This window comes from Sus scrofa, chromosome 18 (assembly GCF_054392235.1).
Source record: "Sus scrofa isolate SSC_HxYL_T2T_F1_AM1 chromosome 18, Sscrofa_HxYL_maternal_Yorkshire_Landrace_v2.0, whole genome shotgun sequence".
Taxonomy (NCBI): domain Eukaryota; kingdom Metazoa; phylum Chordata; class Mammalia; order Artiodactyla; family Suidae; genus Sus; species Sus scrofa.
In genome coordinates this window covers 19,051,728-19,071,541 of record NC_139400.1, presented here as the reverse complement: position 1 = coordinate 19,071,541, position 19,814 = coordinate 19,051,728, and the positions used below count along the sequence as shown (strand labels likewise).

Below are 19,814 nucleotides of genomic sequence, written 5' to 3'. Positions count from 1 at the left end.
CAATCTACTGCAGTTGACATTTTGGTCACATGAGCTGTGACACTCAGAGCAGCTGCTGACGCTTGCCGCTGATGCAGACTACAGCAGTGCCCTGACGGCCGAAGGGAAATAGCCCCGCCACCAGGGATGGTCAGATGACAGAATGAATGTGTGAATTAATTATGGGAACGGAACGAAGCGATTGCTAGCTGATCAGCTGAAGTGGCCAGGTGGGTCACACACTTCTGAGGGCAGTAGGATACAGACTCACGGCCTCTAAAAGACAGTTTCGGGATGAGGCAAGGTTAGCAGAAGGGTCTTAATAATAAGATATGCACCCATAAACTTTCTCCAAGGAAATTTCAAGGGAGAAAAAGACGGCTTATTCAGTATATGTAGATAGTCAAATGCTCCTCAAGCAAAATCATTTATATGTATTTATGGTTTTTTTTTTTTGTCTGTTTAGGGCCACACCTGTGGTATATGGAGGTCCCCAGGTTAGGGGTCGAATTGGAGCTAGCTCCAGCTGCCGGTCTACACCACAGCCACAGCACACCACACCACAGCTCACGACCCACACCATAGTTCACGGCACGGCCAGATCCTTCACCCACTGTGGGAGGCCAGGATCAAACCTTTGTCCTCATGGATACTAATCAAGAGTCGTTTCTGCTGAACCACGACGGGAACTCCCATTTATATGTACTTAAAATAAGGCTGGTTCTCTATCTATGAAACAGAAACGGACTCACATAGAGAAGAGACCAAACGATTATACACAGAAGCAGAGGGATTAACAGTGAGGTCCTACAGTGGAGCTCAGAGAACTGTACTCAACATCCTGTGGTTAACTCGTCCTGTGGGAAAGAATAGGAAAAAAAAAAAAAAAAAAAAAGAATGTGTGTGTGTGTGTGTATTACAACTGAATCACTTAGTTCTGCAGCAGAAATGAACACATTGTACATCAACTATACTTCAAGAGAAAAAAAAAAAAAGAAATAAAAATAAGGTTGGTTCTACTACTTAATCCTGGGGGACCCAGAAAAATATCTGTTTGGTTTGTTGTCTGTCTTTGAGTCAACGCTCCAGCCATGAACCTGGAGCCCCCTCATCCACCATCCGGAAAGAAGAGGCTGCTGGATCTCTCTTAGCCTCCTCACTTTTTCAAATCTTCCTGGAGATTGAGGAGAGCTGGCTTCTACACTCCCTGCTGCTAGAGCCTCAGCACTCCGACCCAGGCCTGGCCCCAGCCAGGGCTCAGGGAACAGTCTCTGGCCTCCGCACTGCCCTGGTCTGGTACCCTGTCGGCAGTGGGTGTGACCGTGTGTGTGTGGACATGGCCGTGGTCAGAGGAGGTGGAGGACAGAATTTCTATTTGCTGAATTAATGGCTGGAGAGAAATCACTTATCTTCACCGTCACTAGGATGGCCATTTCCCCCATGTCACAGGACCTGAATTCCAATCCTGCTACTCAGAAGCTCTGTTACCTTGGGCGAGTCACTGATCTTTCTAGGGCCTTGGTTTCCTCATCTACCAAATAGGACTAGAACGAGGGGCCACGCAGACCCCATGCAATGATGTATAAGACAGTATAGGTGAAAACACCTAGGGAACATTCGTTAAGATGCCCCTTCTCTCTCTTTTTTGTTTCTTTTTTTTTTTTTTTTTTTGCTATTTTAGGGCTGCACCTGTGGCATATGGAGGTTCCCAGGCTAGGGGTTGAATCAGAGCTATAGCTGCTGGCCTGCACCGCAGCCACAGGAATGTGGGATCCGAGCCACATCTGTAACCTACACCACAGCTCACGGCAATGCCAGATCCTTAACCCACTGAGCAAGGCCAGGGATTGAACCCACATCCTCATGGATCCCAGTCAGGTTCGTTAACCACTGAGCCAAGAAAGGAACTCCACTTCTCCTTCTCTTTAATTCACTTGCTCCCAACGTGTTCCCTCACCCTCTGGAGTCCTCCTCACGAATGGCCATTGCTGACCATCCACCTGCTCTGGCTACTAACCATGCCACATACTGGGGGTCAGGGATCATAATTTTGCCTTGGCATTCCTCTGAAAACTCTAGGCAATGTCATCTGGTCCTGGATACTAGCGACTGCCTTAACAAGGCCCAACGTGGGCCTACCATGCCTTGTCTCACGTCGGCTCTAAAAGACACGGGTGGTGCGGGTGCTGTCTGTGACCCACCTTCACCATCCCTGTGAGCCTCAGGGGCCCCCAGACTCTCTAGCGGCTGTGTTGAGGCTGAGTCACATTAGGGAAAGTAATTAGCATTTCAGGCAGTGACAGGCCTTTAGTGCTGGGGGTGAGTTGCAAAGAGGAAATGAGGTCAAGAACGCAGAAGAGCAGAGTGAAGATGCTCACCGCGCAGGAGAAATCAGGTTTGCGAACAAGGATGGTCAGATCAAGGAGAGACGCCTCCACGGTTCAAAGGGGAGCACTGCCGGCAGAGCAGCTTCCAGCTGGAGCGCGTCTCCAGGGGGGTGACACCCGGGGACACGTCCTTGTTTCCCCAGGACCGCTGATGCTTTCCAGTGAGCTCCTCGGCACCTCCTGGCAAAGTGGACCGTGTCCATCCAAGGGGAGACCCTCGAACCCCCTTTTCATTCTGAAGTCCCGCTCTTCCAGGCCTCCTGTTTCATCTATCTTGCCGGAATTTCTTTCATCTCGCGGGAATTTGTTACCTCTGTCTCGAGGGAACTTGCAGGCTCCTCTTCTCCACCCGCTGTCCACACCCCTCAGGACACCTGACCTTGAACTGCCCCCTCTCCCCTGCTATTTCCTCAAAGCTATTTTCCTGTTGACTCTCCAGAGTCCTCTGCTAGGTTTGAGGGAACTGATACTCTGTTTAGCGTTATAATGATTTATATGTGTCTTATTTTGCTTATTACCCTGCAAACCTCCGGAGGACACAGACTGTCTACCTTATTTATGTAGCACCTGCGGTACCGAGCAGAATATCTTACCGCTGGGGCCAATAAATATTTACTGTGTTAAATTTTATGATAATTCTGATTTCTAAGAATGAGTAACTGTATTCCCCTCTGCTTTTTTTTTTTTTTTCCTTCTCATTACAAAATGTAGTCACAATAATGTGATCACATCACCCGGTGGCTGCTCTATAAATAAAATAGCTACTGGTTTCTGTTTTGCGGACTCGATACACTTTTCCTATCTTCCTGGGTCCTAAAACATTCTTCTTTTCAGGCAATAGTCATTTGACCTCTCCAGAAAGCACTATTTTCTCATTCTGTGAGCTTGCCCTCACACCCAGGGACAGCTGACACTTTTCCATTATGCTCTGGCCTCACCCTGCAGCTCCCCCGCCACAACCCCCCCACCTTGGTGGAATATCTCTGGTGCATTTCATCACCCTGGGCCTGTGGGCTGCTCCCTGCATTTTGCACTTTCAGAAGCTCTGGTACTCAGCAGCCCGTTGTCACTGTGCATGGCTGCTGCTCACAAACGCGCCTGCCTATCTGCTCCTTCCCTGCCCTCCCCTAACCTTGACTCACGGACACCAAGGGCCTCACATGCTGCCAAGAACTTCAGTCCTGTTCTTCCTGGGCCCCCAGGTTGCAACCTGGGCTTCAGCTGCGGCCTGATCGGTCGGGGTGGCTCTCCCCCTCCTCCTCAGACATGCTATTCAACTCTCTCCTGGAGCACAGATGTTGAGACTCTGTCTAGTCAATTATCAACGTGAAGTTCCAATCTGGTCAACTGTCGGATTTCAAAACTGCTTTTGCGTTTTTCCAGCTGTGGCACAGGGCCGTGTGAGGTTGTTTTATGCCTGATGCCCAGATGTGTGGCCAAGCTGCTCCAGGCCAGGGGTCCGGCTGGGAGGAGGCTTCCTCTTTGTGAAGCGAGCCACGAGGGGCAGTGACTCAACGTGGGACTGTTTCCCAAAAGGATGCCGAGGCCAGTTCTGGAGTAGGCAGGCCGGGAGCAAGGCGCTGTGGCCCGTCTCACTGGCCCCATGGCCCCTCCGGCCCCTGCCTACTGCTAGGATGGCAAGTGCTCCATGACATTCTTCGCTGAGACACACTCGAGAAGAGCCTCAGCATTAGAGAGGACACTGAAATGAGAGATACACTAGCCCTACCATGAAAAGAAAAAAAAAAAAAAAAAAAGCGCAACACTGCATTCATGGAGTTCTCTTGTGGTTCAGCGGTAACGAACCTGACTCGTATCCATGAGCATGCGGGATGGATCCTGGCCTCTCTCAGTGAGTTCAGGATTCAGGGTTGCTCTGAAGTGTGGTATAGGTTGCAGCTCAGCTCCGTGCCAAGTTGCTGTGGCTGTGGTATAGGCCAGTGGCTACAGCTCCAATTCAATCCCTAGCCTGGGAACTTCCATATGCCATGAGAGTGGCCCTAAAAAGACAAACGAACAAATAAACAAAAACCCTAATGCATTCATTATAAAGATGGGAAATGTAGGAATAGCTGGAGTGAGGATGTTTTAATCAGCCAATCTACACATCATGTAATGATTTCCAGTGGAGGAATTTACTATCTAATCAAAAGGACTTGTGATGATAATTAGTGACACTGTATCTAATCAGGAATTAATAAATCAGGTCTAACTGTGAACGTTAAGCTCTGCATCCAGCCACGGGATGTGTGCTGACGGGGCTCGGGGGTGGCAAGCTTCCCTTTCTGGGTCCTTGGTCCCACTGTGGAAGCCAGCAGGCCGGGGCTGTGAGATGGGATCTGTGAGGCCCCGAGGCCCAGAGGGGCTAAAAGCCAGGGGACCAACTGCTTGGAGGGGCACGTTCCAGGGGACCATCGGACAGCCCAAGCTCACACAGCGTTCTGTTGAATGCTGGCTGCAAATTGTGGAAAAGAGGCTTTGGGGCCAGGGCTGGGCTCACAAATGTAACAAATATTTCTTCCCTCTCCCCAGAAAACCCACAGAGAGTAAAGTGAGGTCTTGCTACTTTGGAATAAACAGTGATGCTCTCTGGGTGGAAAGCCAACTGACAGTTTGAAAGACTGGGTTAATCAGACACAGGGAAATTTCTGATTGGACAATTACCTCAAATTCTGAGGGAGCCAAAGCAATATAAGAGAAATATTCTGACCAACTGGGAATAAATGTAATAGCCCCAGGCAGTGATTTTTAAGCTCATGGAGGTGGAAGTCACTGGTATTGTGTGCCTGGTTTTTATGGCCTCAAGTCTCCCAAATGGAGAGGGCCTACAACTATTTTTGGTTTTTTGGCTGCACCCGTGGCATATGAAGTTCCCAGGCCAGGGATCAAACCTGAGCCACAGCAGTGACAATGCCAAGTCCTTAACCACTAGGCCACCAGGGAACTCCTATGACTATTTTTTTTCACTGTGTAGCATATGGAGTTCCTGGGCCAGTCATCAGATCTGAGCCACAGTTGTAACCGAAGCCGCAGCTGCTGCAATGCCAGATCCTTACCCCACTGTGCCGGGCCGGGGAATCACACCTGTATTCCAGCGCTCCCAGAACACCGCCAACCCCATTGCACCACAGTGGGAACTCCCACCATAACTATTTTTTAAGACCAAAGGGACTCAATTATTTTGGCTTTCAACAATTATGGAAAATCTGTCCGACATTCCCTTGAAATCACTTTAGGCCTCTGGGACATGGCAAAATGAAAATTCAGGGGCCAGGAGAGAGGGATCATCACGTTTGACGATGTAAAACGGTCCGGATCCACGACAACTGTCTCTGTGCGAGCGGCACACACGCGGCGCCCCCCAACTGCGCTCCTTCCTGGAGCCCGAAGGTGGCACAGCCTCACCTGGTGGGGGCGTGCTTCTGCTCCTCCTCCTCGTCCGTGTCACTGCTGATGGTGATGACGCTGACAGTGGGGCTGGGGGTGTCGGGGATGACAATCGTCTGCCGCTGCCGCTCCCTGGCGGTGCTGGAGGCCCCGTCGCCCCAGCCGCAGGTGACGGAGGAGCTGCAGGCCGGGCTGCTGTGCACCAGGGCGCAGCGCGGAGGCGTGTTCTCCTTGACGCGCTTGGACCGCTGAGGGGAGCTGATGGCCTGAGAGGAGGACACCTCGCAGGTGGAGATGTTTCTGGAATGATAAAGCCACACACACTCAATGGAGAAGGTCAGGCCTGGCAGCATCTTCCAAGGACCTCAACCGTCTAGAAACACCAGCTTTGTCAAATCTCCAAATAAAAAGGCAGAGGGCTGGGGGCACGCCGACCCTAATGTGTGACTACAGAAGTGGCCATCTGCAGAGCTCTTTGTTAGCTGCCACACAGATGGGGACAGCACCCTGGCCTTCTCTGGGCCCTGGCCTGTCCCTGCCCCCAGCAGGATAAAGGAAGTAGCCAGGTTTCGAAGGGGAGGGCCGAGGACTGTGCCCTGGCTGTGCCAGATCCTTAACCCACTGAGCGAGGCCAGGGATCGAACCTGCAACCTCATGGTTCCTAGTCAGATTCATTTCTGCTGCACCACGACGGGAACTACCAATTCGGAAAATACTTACCAAATTAGTCAATGTAGTTTCTGATAACTTTAGAGAAAAAATAGTTTACTTTTCCCCTCAGCTGACCTTGTCGTATCTATACAGTGAAACCAGAGACAGCCTATAATGAAATCTAAGACTGTGATATGTCCTTAGAGATTGTAGCACCTCCTAGCCAAAGTGATGGCAATAAGACATGAAAATAATTCTGTGCAGGTAGATCTATTTAATTTTCTATTTAGCTGTTATCAGATATGTTGCTTGTCCCTTTTGGGGGGCTTGTAATGATAAGTCCTACTGATAAGACTGTTTCATCATTTGTACTTATCCTAAAACTATGTGTTTGTTATTACTAATATGTTAACATTTTGAGATTATGTTTTCACTACTCTAGCAGTTAAAATACCTCCACTTGGCAATGTTAAGGAAAAGTATGCCTGATGCCCCCCTGACAAGGAAGAGCTTTCTCGTCTTTTCAACTGTTTTGCCTAAGGCATTGGTCTTAAAAATAGGCAAACATGGGGAGTTCCCACTGCAGCTCAGCAGAAACGAATGGGACTGGCATTCAGGAGGACAAAGGTTCAATCTCTGGCCTCGCTCATATGGGTTAAGGATCCCACGTTGCCCTGAGTTGTGGTTGTAGGTCGCAGACTTGGCTTGGATCTGTCATTGCTGTGGCTGTGGCATACGCTGGTAGCTGCAGCTCTGATTCGACTCCTAGCATGGGAACCTCCATATGCTATAGGTGTGCCCCCCCCCAAAAAATAGGCAAACACATAACTGTCACTGTAGTCATACTGATCTCGAAATGCACTGGCAAAGAGCCTTCCTAAGGCCAGCTGGGTGGTGAGGAGGAATCAAAGAGGGACTTGCCAACAGGTCGGAGGCTAAGGGTTCCTTTTGCCCCTGCTTGGCCAAGGTGAGCACAAGGAGGCTGAGCTCAAGCCCACTGGGCCCGACCCAGGTTCTTTGTGACTGCCCACCAGGCTGAGCATGACAACATGAGAGGATGGAGACAGTGGCCTCTGTTGCCACCCAATCTAACAGTGACATGAGTGCGTTGTCACGGGGCTGCCAAACAACAGCACTCTGGAAGCTTGTCACTGCTCCGACATGAATTTCCCTAAGTTGTCAGAAACATCCAAATAAGAATCTTCTCCAAGAAGGATGACAATTTAGGGAAGTCAGCTTTTGGATCAGCTATAGAATGAAAAAGAATGGAAAAAGGCAGGCCTAATTTCTGGCACCTTGCCACACAATGAGTAGAAGGCCAAAATTCACCAGACATTTCATCTACTGGACTCCTCTCTCTCTCTCTTTTTCTTTTTAGGGACACACAGATGGCATATGGAAGTTCCCAGGCTAGGGGTTGAATCCAAGCTGTAGGTGCTGGCCTACACCACAGCCACAGCAATGCAAGATCTGAACAGTGTCTGCGACCTACATTACAGCTCAGAACAATGCCAGATCTTTAACCCACTGAGTGGGGCTGGGGATCCAACCTGCGCCCTCACAGATGCTAGCTGGGTTCGTTACCACTGAGCCACAACGGGAACTCCCTCATATACATCTTTTGATTAATCTATTCCAAACAAGCAATTAGGTACCTCCAAGACTGGAGCCACTGGGAAGAGACATAGGGACAACTCCGCAGCCACACAATCCTGATCTCTTTGTTAGGGGTTTGTTTGCAAATCTCTATTTTTAAAGTCAAGTCTATTGAGGTATAATTTACGTACAGTGTAAGTCACCCTTTTGAAACGTTTAGTGAGTTTTGACAAATGTACAGTCATGTAACCCTCATTACAATCCAGACATAGCTCTTTCTCATCACCTGAAAAAGTTCCCTTACGCTCTTTCCTTGTGAATTCCATTCTCTGCAGCCCGAATCCCTGGCAGCTCCTGATCTGATCTCTATCCCTAGAATTTTACCTCTTCCAAAATACCATATAAATGGAATCCAACAGCACATGACCTTTTGTCTACCTTGATTTTTAAGAGTTCATAAAGATGAAACTGCATTTAAAGGGAATGAGAGGAGTTCACGTCGCAGCACAGTGGTTAAAGAATCAGACTAGGAACCATGAGGTTGTGGGGTCCATCCCTGGCCTTGCTCAGTGGGTTAAGGATCCAGGGTTGCCCTGAGCTGTGGTGTAGGCTGCAGATGCGGCTTGGATCCTGTGTTGCTGTGGCTCTGGCGTAGGCCGGCAGCTACAGCTCCAATTCGGCCCCTAGCCTGGGAACCTCCATATGCTGCGGGAGCAGCCCAAGAATGGCAAAAACACCAAAAAAAAAAAAAAAACCACGGGAAAGATCAGTGTTCTACTGGTCAGTGTCTATGATTAACCAAAGTTACTGCTTATAGTTAAGCAAGTACCTAATGAGTTACATTTCTGGCGATTTCAAAGCAAGCACATTTCTCCACTACTTTAAAAAAATGTTACTATGGTTTCGAAAAGGCAACTTCAGAGGTCAGTCTGAGTGTCTTCCAGAAAGAGAAGTGGAAGGGGACAGACCCATTTGAGGCCCCAGGGACCCACCCTTAGGGTGCCCGCAGGGCCGGCACTCCTACGGGCCTCAGAATGAGGGCCTCCTTTAAACCCTAGTGCTACCCACGCGGCACAGCAGGTTCTACAGGCCACAGCCAGCCCGCTCCAGGGAATCCAGATCTTCAACTTCCAAGCCCCGGGGGAGCCACTCTCACACCACCTACCTCGCAGAGGACTGGTGCTGCTTACTCTTCCGGGAGGAGGTGGTGCTGGTTGGTTGCTGCCGCATCACGTGGGCCACGCCCACATTTAAGGGTTGAGCTGCTGGAAGGGTCACATGACCGGTCAGCAGGGCAGGCTGCTGCATGATGGGATTGTAATGGCTGCCGTGAGCGTGTGTGTTCCTGAAAGGGAGAGGGGAAAGCAGACTCTTTACTGGTCTTATAAAAAACGGAGCTCTTTGATAAGGCAAAGTTCTCTCCCCATTTAAAAGCAAATTAAAACCAAAAGGCAGTTATCTCACCACCCTGGAAGCGTCCCCCTCCCGTGACTTCATCAGATAACCTTCCCTAGAGCAGTAAGGCTTAAGTGGCAGGGACACAATTTGTTGGTGAGAAAAGAGGGCATTGCAGGTAGGGAGGATGCCAAGTATGCAGACTCAGCTTAAGTTCTGCGGAAAGGAAATAAATCCGGAAAGGAAATAAATCCTCCAGCTTTTAAAGTCCTTGAACAGGTGACCCTGCTGTGTATTGTACTTGAGAATTTACAAAGTGCCTTCAATGTGTTATTATATCCACTCCATGAAGTGGACGGTAATAGCATTTTATAAGGGAGGATATTGTAGTTTATGTGAAAAACAAACTTTGAAGACTGGGAGCCATATGTTTCTGGCATTACAAAGCAAGAACATTCTTTAGAATTCTCTCAGTGGCTGGCCCAGTGCTCAAGCATGTGGTAGCTGATCAACCAGTACATGCTTTCTGAATGAACAATTAGATTCACTGAAGGCTGACTAAACACGTATAGAATTTGGTATTACATAAAAATTAATAACACAGACACATGTTGATAGAAATACTGGCAGCCATTATCCTGAAAACGGGTTGTATGCCACCTCAAGGCTTACCCCAAGGCTTGTTTTCCCACAGAAATATTGAATGGTGATAAATTCAGAGAGTTGCCAATTAAAAAAAAAGCCATTTAATGCATAGTAAAATGAAAAGTTATAGGAAAACTCATTTGAATTTTTGAAATACTATGAAATTAATCTTTGAAACTTAGGGAAAAGGATGAATAGGAAAAAAAGGAATTGGGAGACTGTAGAGATTCTGATAGGCTTTTTTTTTTTTTTTTGCTCTTTAGGGTCGTACCTGTGGCATATGGAAGTTCCCAGGCTAGGAGTCAAATCAGAGCTGCAGGTGCCGGCCTACACCACAGCCACAGCTATGCCAGATCTGAGTCACGTCAGTGACCTACACCACAGCTCGTGGCAATGCTTTAACACACTGAGCGGGGCAGGGGATCAAACCCGCATCCTCATGGATACTAGTGGGTTCGTTTTTGCCGAGCCACAATGGGAACTCCAGATTCTGATAGTCTTTTGGACAATGACATGGACTTTAGAAACTGATGTTATGGCTTCTTTACTTTGTTGCTGCTTCTGCGAGGGACATGTCATTCTTTTTCCTGTGATACAGGTCTGGCAGTGGTACCTCTCTTTTGTTTACTAGCCACGATTACCAATATTCTTTGGTCCGCACATTAAATGGAGAAGAGGTCCGAAAGGAATTGTGTTGACTTTAGGTGGTGTCTGTGTGTGGTAACTAGGTCCGAGATGTGGAGGGATAAGAAAAGAGGCATGAATGAATGAATGACTATTGCTGAAATTAAATGAGCTGCAAATGCTAAAAGACAAAGGAAAAAGGGAGTACAGCATACGCGCAGTCTCTAACGAGAAAAAACACAACTGGTCAAACAGCTTTCCACTTGGTTGCTACTGCTAGTGAGCTGGAGTGGGAAGATGGTCTTGCTGAGCATGAACCAGTGTGAGCTGGGGAAGCGAAGGTAACAGATTTTTTGTGTTTGTTTTTGTTTTTTTTGTCTTTCTGCCTTTTTACAGCTGCACCTGTGGCATATGGAGGTTCTCAGGCTAGGGGTCCAATCAGAGCTGTAGCCACTAGCCTAAGCCAGGGCCACAGAAACACGGGATCGGAGCCACATCTGTGTCCTACACCACAGCTCACGGCAACGCCGGATCCTTAACCCACTGAACGAGGCCAGGGATTGAACCTGCATTCTCATGGATGCCAGTCAGTGTCGTTAACCGCTGAGCCATGACAGGAACTCCAAAGATAACAGATTTATTTACTCCCGGTGGCATGCCAGGTGCTAGTGTGGCTCAGGTTCAGTCTCGTCAAGAGCTTTGTTTCTCAACTTTAATTTAAACCTCTGAACGATCCTATGAATTGGCATTACTATCCCCACTTTACTGAAGAAGAACTGAGGCTCATAAGGTTAAATTATTTGTCCCAGGTTGTGTAGGGCCTGAACTAAACCCAGCTTTACCTGGTTTGAAAGTGCTTCCAGCAAGTGGGGGTGGACACTGGGGAGGAGGGGGGGCTGTGGGAAACAGGCTGTTCACCTCTTCCTTTTACTAGTCAGAAAACTAGATGGTGGAACAGAGGAAGCTGCAGTTGAGGCTTGACTGGGGGCCTCTATCTCTATTTCTTTGTCTTCGTCGAGAGCTCTTCATTCACGGTAGCGTTTCAGGTCAGAGTTGGAGCTGTAGGGAGACTCTGTGGTTGGCACAGAGACTGTCGTCAGAGGGCAAGGGGTGGGACCTGCCCTGATGTTTGGGTTGAAGGAGAGACAGCCCAGGGGGCCAGGGGAAGCTGGGGACAACTTGGAGGGACTGCCATTTGGCTCTGCACTTGAGAAGGCGGGCACTGCGGCGGTGTTGGGATGGAGTGGTTGGGAGGTACAAGGAAAAGTGGGAAGTGGCCATAAAAACAACAGAGCAGTGAGGAAGCCGATGAGTGGGATGGGGTGAGGTGTTCTGGAACCAGATGCGGGGTGTGACGTGTTGGTGGCTCTCAGCTGGATGACTCTGGAGTCAGTGGAAAGTGAACTTCGCTATCTAAGATATGGCTATCAACTGAAGAGACACATTCAGCAAAGATACTAGAGTTTACCATTCCAAATAAACCCTTTTCTGGCAAGCCTTCCCCTGGGAGGTCTGACGTGACTCCAGTGTGCCTATGTCTCCAAACACCTTGAGGACACCCTGTAGAATTGCCTAGGAGCCCCAGGGACTCTCTCCCGCATCCTTTCACTGGTGACAAATCTGTTTTCTGGGAGAGGAATTTAATTCTGAGAAACAGTCCAAAGTCATCCTAAGCCAAGTGTGGTGAATTACACTGGCGATCAAATAATGGAACTGTGAGTTCCCGTTTGGCTCAGTAGAAACGAACCTGACTGGTATCCGTGAGGACTCAGGTTTGATTCCTGGCCTCACCCACTGGGTTAGGATCCAGTGTTGCCATGAGCTGTGATGTAGGTCGCAGACTCAGAGCGGATCCCGTGGCTGTGGTGTAGGCTGACAGCTGTAGTTCCAATTTGACCCCTAGCCTGGGAACTTACATATGCCTCGGGTACAGTGCTAAAAAACAAAAAACAAACAAAAAACAGTGGAACTGAATTCTGGGTTCAAAATGACAACCAATGTGTATAACTGAATTACTGCGCTGTACACCTGAAACTAACACAACACTGTAAATCATACTCCAATATTAAATAAAAATTGAAAAAGATAATTTGGGGGAAAAAAAAAGGCATTCTCTGGTGGCCTAGTGGTTAAAGGAACCAGTGTTGTCATTGCTGTGACTTAGGTTCAGTCCCTGGCCTCGGAACTGCCACATGCCGGGGGCACGGCCAAAAAAAAAAGAAAGAAAGAAAAGACAAAAGACAACTGACTGTAAAGCACTAGAGCTGATTTCCTTGTGTCCTGGTACATTTATTTAAAAATAACCTCTTATTACACTGTAGTCTTATTCCACATAATCTTTTTTCTTTTTTTTTTTTTTTTCCTTTTCTTTTTATGACTGCACCTGTGGCATATGGAAGCTCCCAGGCTAGGGGCTGGAGTGGAGCTGCCGCTGCCGGCCTACACAGCAGCCACAGGAACGCCAGATCCAAGCTGCATCTGTGACCTGTACTGCAGCTTTTGGCAAGGCCAGATCCTTAACCCATGAAGCGAGGCCAGGGATCAAACCTGAGTCTTCACAGAGACTACCCAAGGTCCTTAACCTGCCGAGTCTCAATGGGAACTCCCTACATAATATTCTTTTTAATTAAAAAAGCCCTCTACAAAGCAGGGGCTTGAGGTACAGGCTAGCCTGGCAGCTCTCTGGGTTGGCAGTGGACACGCCTCCCATCCCAGCCGTGGCTGCTGCTTTGCTCACCTCCAGTCGGCCAACTGCTGGGTGCCTGCCATGGTCTCGGGAATCACGGCGGCGTGCTGCACGGACGTGTGGGTGGCCACTCCCGTCAGCTGCTGCCACGCCGGGGGGAGCAGGATCTGCTGGGTCCCGCTTGGCCAGGCCTGCTGTAGGACAGAGGATGTTTGCTGTCACCATGTGTGTTCATCCCGGAACCGATGTGCACGAGCCGAGCACTTACTCTGCCCAGGGCCCAGGGTTGTGCTGGACGCTGCGACAGGTAGGGAAGCAGAGAGCAGCTCTTTGGCCTCAAAAATTAGGGGAGATAACAACGAACATACGCAAAGTAAAGAGAAGATAATAAGGAAATGGGCAAAGAGCAGTACTGAAGAATGACTTGTTTATAAACTTGCTCTGATGAATAATGCTGAACACTTCTGAAAGGTCATTTACAGATTTTTTTCTGTCACCCATTTATGTGCAAGAGACTGAGGTCAGTTGAACTGAGCCATAAGGCTTTGCCATCGAGAAGCCTTGCATCTATGTCATTTATTCAATATTTTACCTATTGTTTATCACTTTGAATCTAGGGGTCCGACTTGTGTTATCTCTGAAATCAAAGTGAACATAATTCTGAGATCACCAAATATCCGATGCTCGCCTGCATCTGGGCGCAACGAGGTGTGACCTGAAGTTCTCAGCTGGGACCTTAAGCTTCATGGAAAATTAGCCCAACCCCTCAAAGCAAAAACGAGACAGACAGGAAGCCACAGCCCAACAATTCTTCATAAATACTAAGCTTTTTCTAAGAAGCCTAAAAAGAACTTTCCTGATCACTCCTTGAATAGACTTGCAGGTGCATGTGCATGTGCGTGTGTGTTGTGTTTTAAGCTCACCATAGCTTCCATCCCTATTCTGCTTGACTTTGGTTATTAAATGATTCACACGGCTGTCCAAACATGGAAACTTACAGGAACACCGCTAAGATAAAAGATCTCTTGGGTAGGTCAAGGATGTGAAGGTTTGGGATCTGAGTTATACTTCTCTCTGGGATCAGGCTGGGCGTGACTAACACTGGGTCATTTATATCACGTAGCGGTCCGCAAACTGTGCGTGTGCTTCACGTGTTTTGGCTCATCTGCACAAACAAGCACTCCTGGAAATGGACTACACATCTGAGTCAAGGCTTAGGAAACAGTGATGTGTAGAAAGATGTTACAGCCGCATTTTGGACCAGTTCGCCTGGTCCAGCCTTCCCACGCTGCAGGTCAGACCCAGTGCCATCTCTTCCACCTTTTGCCTGGTGCCTGCTTGCTTATTGGGCTTTCTAACATGGGCACAGATTATACAGTAAGGGCTTAATAAATGTCTGCTGACAAAATGAAAGAAGCAGTTCTACTGAGACAATGAACTATAACAAACTGTATTTCAGATTTGCTGAATTAAAACACAGTAAGCAGAAAAATAACCGGTTAAAACAGGTAGGAGTTCAAAAGGTTAAATGCATAACAATTTCACTGGCAGTCCAATTTCTGCTGATTTGGTCTGGAACTTATTTCAGATCTCATAAAAAAGCATGTGTTCTGACCAATGTCATTACAAAATGAAAAAAATCTTGATATCAAGCTAAGGACATTATTTTTCTCCCTATTTCCCTAAAATGACTGTGAACATTTTACCTCAAAGAGATGGAGGTGAAAGGGTTTTTTGGACCTCTGCCACTGATTGACATGTTCAGCTCATTGGAGACCTCACTTCATCAGATAGTTCTCTCATTATTCCTTTATAATTTATTAGATTAGAGGTAACATTTCTGGATTCACATTGCGTGCCAAGCATAGAGCTAAGATCATAAATAGATGCTCTGACTTCATCTTAGCACCAGCCCTATGACACAGAGACTATTTTCCGCTCTCTTTTCTCAAATGAATAAACTGAAACACAGAGAAGTTAAATAACTTGGCTGAAAATACGGTAAAAAAAAAAAAAGTACACTTACTGCTCTGTCTCGTAAATGACAACCAAAATGACAGTGAAGGAATGAAAAAAATGTATAGAACCATTGGGCAAAGAGAATAGGAAGTGACAAGAACAGTTAACAAAGTTTTGGAAGCTGGAAAACAGAAGGGCACGTTTGGAGTGAACAGACTGAAGGACTCTCAGGTCAAGCCTGCATATGAACCATGAGATTGCTTCATCCCTCCCAGATCCCTGGTATTTAGGCATATACCCTGCCCTCTACACCCTGTCCCCATCTCACAGCTGGAGCTTGGAGGATGCTCTCTAGGGAACCCGACTATCCCAAAAGAAAAAACTACAGAAACATTTGAGGAGAGGGGATATGACAATGAAAATGCAGAGATCAGTCCTTATGAGCCGACAGAAAAGCCCATATTCAACAATTCTCTCCACTCCGCACCCTATGTGGGTTTTCTTTCTTTTTTTTTTTTTTTTAATTTTTGCTTTTTAGGACCACACCTGCAGCATATGGAAATCCCCAGGCTAGGGGTCGAATCAGAGCTACAGCTGCCGGTCTACACCACAGCCACAGCCACGCCAGACCCGAGGCACATCTGTGACCCACACCACAGCTCACGGCAATGCCGGATCTTTGACCCACTGAGTGAGGTCAGGGATTGGACTCCTGTCGTCATGGATCCTAGTAGGGTTTGTTTCTGCTGAGCCACAATGGGAACTCCTTAGTGCTTCAGTCTTAAATATGAATGAACAGCCAAGGATCACGAGATTTTTAAAGGAGGCCTCTAACGTGAAAGAGATTAAAACACAAAAGGAAACTCAGAGGGAAACAACAAGAGTGTAGGAATCAGAAGGAAATTTCCAAAAATCTGTAATTAATGTCCTCCGAGAATTAAAAAAAGATATATCTCCATGAAACAAGATCATATATAAAAATATACATCTCTATATATCTGTGTCTATATTTAGAGAACAAGAAAGAACCCTTGGAAAGAAATGAACAATTCCATGAAGCTGAGAAAATCTTAGAATGCAGCACAGAAAGAATACAGAGAAAAGGAGAGAGAGATATGAAAATCGTTAGATCGATTCAGAAGCACCAGCGCCCAATTAGTTAGTAAGAGTCCCACTAAGAAGCGCCGAGAAAACGGAGGAGAAGAAATCAACGCAGGAAAAAAGAAAAAAATTCTCCAGATGAAAAGGGCCAATCGGGTGTCCAGGATAATGCATATTCTGAAAGACGCCCGAGGATGCATGGGGCTGTGAAATCGCAGGCCACTCTGGACAAGGTGTCTTACAGGCTTTTTCAGAAAGAAAGAAAAACAACAGCCACCGGACTTCTCAATATGCACAAACACATCAGCACATCAAACACACAAACCTTTCAGAGGTCTGGAAGACTCTGGGGCTGCAAAATAACATACAGAGGAAACTAACCCAACCAAAAAAAAATGAGACGGCTGTTAATTCCAAGAAAAAGAAGAGGTATGGGAAATGAAATAGAAGCAGAGCATATCATGAGGGTCAGCTGTGAATCATACAACACAATATGGACAACTAGGTAGATAATACAAAGTGGCTGAATGAAACAGGTCATACAGGAGGAAAGGGAGAAAGGAAGAGTGAGGAGGTGAACGAGACGACGAGAGAATGTGTCAGTGCGGGGGATGGAGGGGTCATGTAAGCTAATGCTCCGTCTTCCACGGAAGGAAGTCATTTAACACCTAAAATGGAAAAATCTGTAGGAAACAGCGTAAGTACATTATGTAGAAACGTGGAGTTAAATAAAATGAAAAGGTTAAAAGTTATTGTTTGGGCGGAGAACAGAGCAGGAGACACCTATTTTCTGAGAGGTCTGTGGCAGCCTTCATCTGTACACAGGGGATGCATCACTTGGACAGAGAATTCGATCGAAATGCAAGAAACAACTTCCCCAAAGTCACGCCGCCAGTCAGTGGAGGGGCTGGCGTCTGAACACGACAGTCTAACCCCAGAGCCCACCCTCCGGGCCCTTTAAGAGGATGATGTGCGTAGAGGATGGCCTCATCCAGGAATGGGTAGTGGTGGTAACTGCCCGAACGCAGGACCATCTTCGCCCCTCAGGCACCAAGCAAGGCTGAAGCAGGCAGCAAGAGGAGGTGGTCGGGAAACCTGGCTGCTGCAAACCACCCGAGGCAGCTTTGAGACGCAGTGAAGTTTAAAGAGCTCAAGCCAATGGTTTTTGTTTGTTTGTTTGTTTGTTTTTTGCTTTTTAGGGCTGCACCTGCAGCATATGGAGGTTTCCAGGCTAGGGATCAAATCGGAGCTCCAGCTGCCTGCCTGAACCACAGCCACAGCCACGCTGGATCCTTAACCCACGATGGAGGTCAGGGATGGAAGACTGCATTCTCATGGACACCAGGCGGGTTTGCTACTGCTGAGGGTCAGGAACTCCCGATCCAATACTGTATAATCAAGAACTGTACTCCCAGAGTTCCCGTCGTGGCTCAGTGGTTAATGAATCTGGCTAGGAACCATGAGGTTGCGGGTTCGATCCCTGGCCTCGCTCAGTGGGTTAAGGATCTGGTGTTGCCATGAACTGTGGTGTAGTCGCAGACGCGGCTTGGATACAGCACGATGTGGCTGTGGTGTAGGCCGGCAGCTACATCTCCGATTTGACCCCTAGCCTGGGAACCTCCATATGCTGCTGAGAGTGCGGCCCTAGAAAAGACCAAAAAAAAAAAAAAAAAAAAAAAGGGAAGAAGAACTGTATTCCCCATCTCTCTGCCTTTATCTGCTCATTCACAGTGACTGGTGGTGGTCAGGATACTAGTTCTGGCAGCTGGGGCTTGAGAACAGAAATGACAGCTCCTTTCAGGCAGTACCAAAAAGCGTGACTGGTAAGGGATCCCCAAGATCACCCTCATGTCACCGAAATGAGAGGTTGTCCCTCTTCTTCCAGGGACACATCTTTGGGCCCCTCCCCGATGGAGCGTTTCCTTCTGAGGGACATGTGACACTGCTGGGAGGTGGGGAGGAAAGGACACAGCCAATAAAACTAACACGAGGGATGGAGTCAAAAGACTCTAAACATTCACAAATAAACTTGAAAAGGTTTAAATCTTTAGAGAAAAAGAAACAGGCCACCTCTGGGGATGTATTTAAAGTAATAATATTTGGAGTGCCTCTGCCTGATATCTAGAAATTTACCCCGAGAAAACTAAAAGCATCAGCTTCAATATTCAATCGTTTAAAAAAAAAAAAAAAAAGCTGCCATACTAGGTTTAGAAGTCAGCTTGTTTTTGTCCATTGAAGGGACCATTAAGGCATATCTAGGAGAGAACTCCACCTTAGTAAGCGAACACATTGGCATGGATTAAGTGAAAAACAGAAAATCAAAAGCGACCTACAAATAAAAAGACACACAGGGATAATGGATAGGACAGGACTGGTTTTTGTGTTTTTTAACTTCATGTCTCTCAGTGAGCTCCCCACGTCCAGACACGTCAGTCTACCACGTCCTTTTTAATGGCTACATGGTGTTCCATTTTATGCACGCATCAATTTATTTAACAAATCTCCCACTGAATAAACATCCCAGTTGCTTCCAGCAGTTCCTTGCTATAAACGCGGTCCCGATTAAAACCCTTGTACATGTATTTTTTTGTTCACTTTCCCACTTAGAGCTCTGCATTAAATCCATTTAGAGAGCTGTTGCACTCTAGGGACTCCTTTTCACGTTGCAGTAGGTAAAGCCCTTCCCTGCTATGATTAAAGGACTGAAACAAACTCAGAAATGCTGAACAATGTCTATTGTAGCTAGTAAGAGATGCTAATTATTATTTCTTTCAGAGATGCTTCCTGGCTTACTAGGGTTAAGTGCCAGCACAAAAAAGGATCTCTAAGTACCCGTTCAAGTACATGTGAATTCTAGTTTTTGGCTCACAGGGGAGCAGCCCTGGGAGGGAAACTGGCCTGGATTTCTGCCACACGAATAAAATACACACAAGCTGCTTTGCACCTGGAGTGAGCTGTGGGTCTCTTGATTTACCAGGGCCTTTTCTGAACTCCCTACCCCCAAAATGTGCAAAGGAAAGGGAGCCATGGAGACCATTAAGAGAAGACGGAGTAGAAGGCGTGCTTTATATATTGAAGGTTCTCTGTCTCCGAACTTTCAGCAAGACAGCACTCTGTGTGCCACCAGAAGCTGGTATAGCGGTCATATGCAGCCTCAGTTTGGAAGTAAGAATAAAGACACGAAGCATGGTTGGCATCAAATCAAACAAGCTCTTCCAGAAAACAGAAGAAGAGGTGATCATGTCCAACATACGTTGTGAGAGTGGCATGAGCTGGATGCCCAAAGCAGATACAGATCCTACAAGAAGGACATTCATGGCATTTCTCACCTAAGAAAGTTAGATGCCAAAAAAGTTCACCTTGGAAATACAAGGATAGTTTAACATTAAGTAATATGTTATTAC

General features: G+C 47.3%; 1 protein-coding gene and 1 long non-coding RNA gene across 5 annotated transcripts in view; one reads left to right on the top strand and one right to left on the bottom strand.

The window, feature by feature from the left end:
- The window catches only part of HIPK2 (homeodomain interacting protein kinase 2), a 195,239-nt gene that overhangs the window by 15,448 nt on the left and 159,977 nt on the right, over positions 1-19,814 (bottom strand). For all 4 annotated transcript variants that reach the window (XM_021078551.2, XM_085005253.1, XM_021078552.2 and 1 more), the window contains 3 exons: positions 13,402-13,544; positions 9,166-9,345; positions 5,772-6,053 (listed from right to left, as the gene is read on the bottom strand). In XM_021078551.2, coding sequence (XP_020934210.2) covers positions 5,772-6,053; positions 9,166-9,345; positions 13,402-13,544 — 605 coding nt within the window. The remainder of the gene's footprint in view (positions 1-5,771; positions 6,054-9,165; positions 9,346-13,401; positions 13,545-19,814) is intronic.
- LOC146394910 (uncharacterized) lies at positions 5,783-12,740 on the top strand. The gene is made up of 2 exons (XR_014833652.1): positions 5,783-8,573; positions 11,217-12,740. It is a non-coding gene; the product is annotated as an uncharacterized LOC146394910 (long non-coding RNA).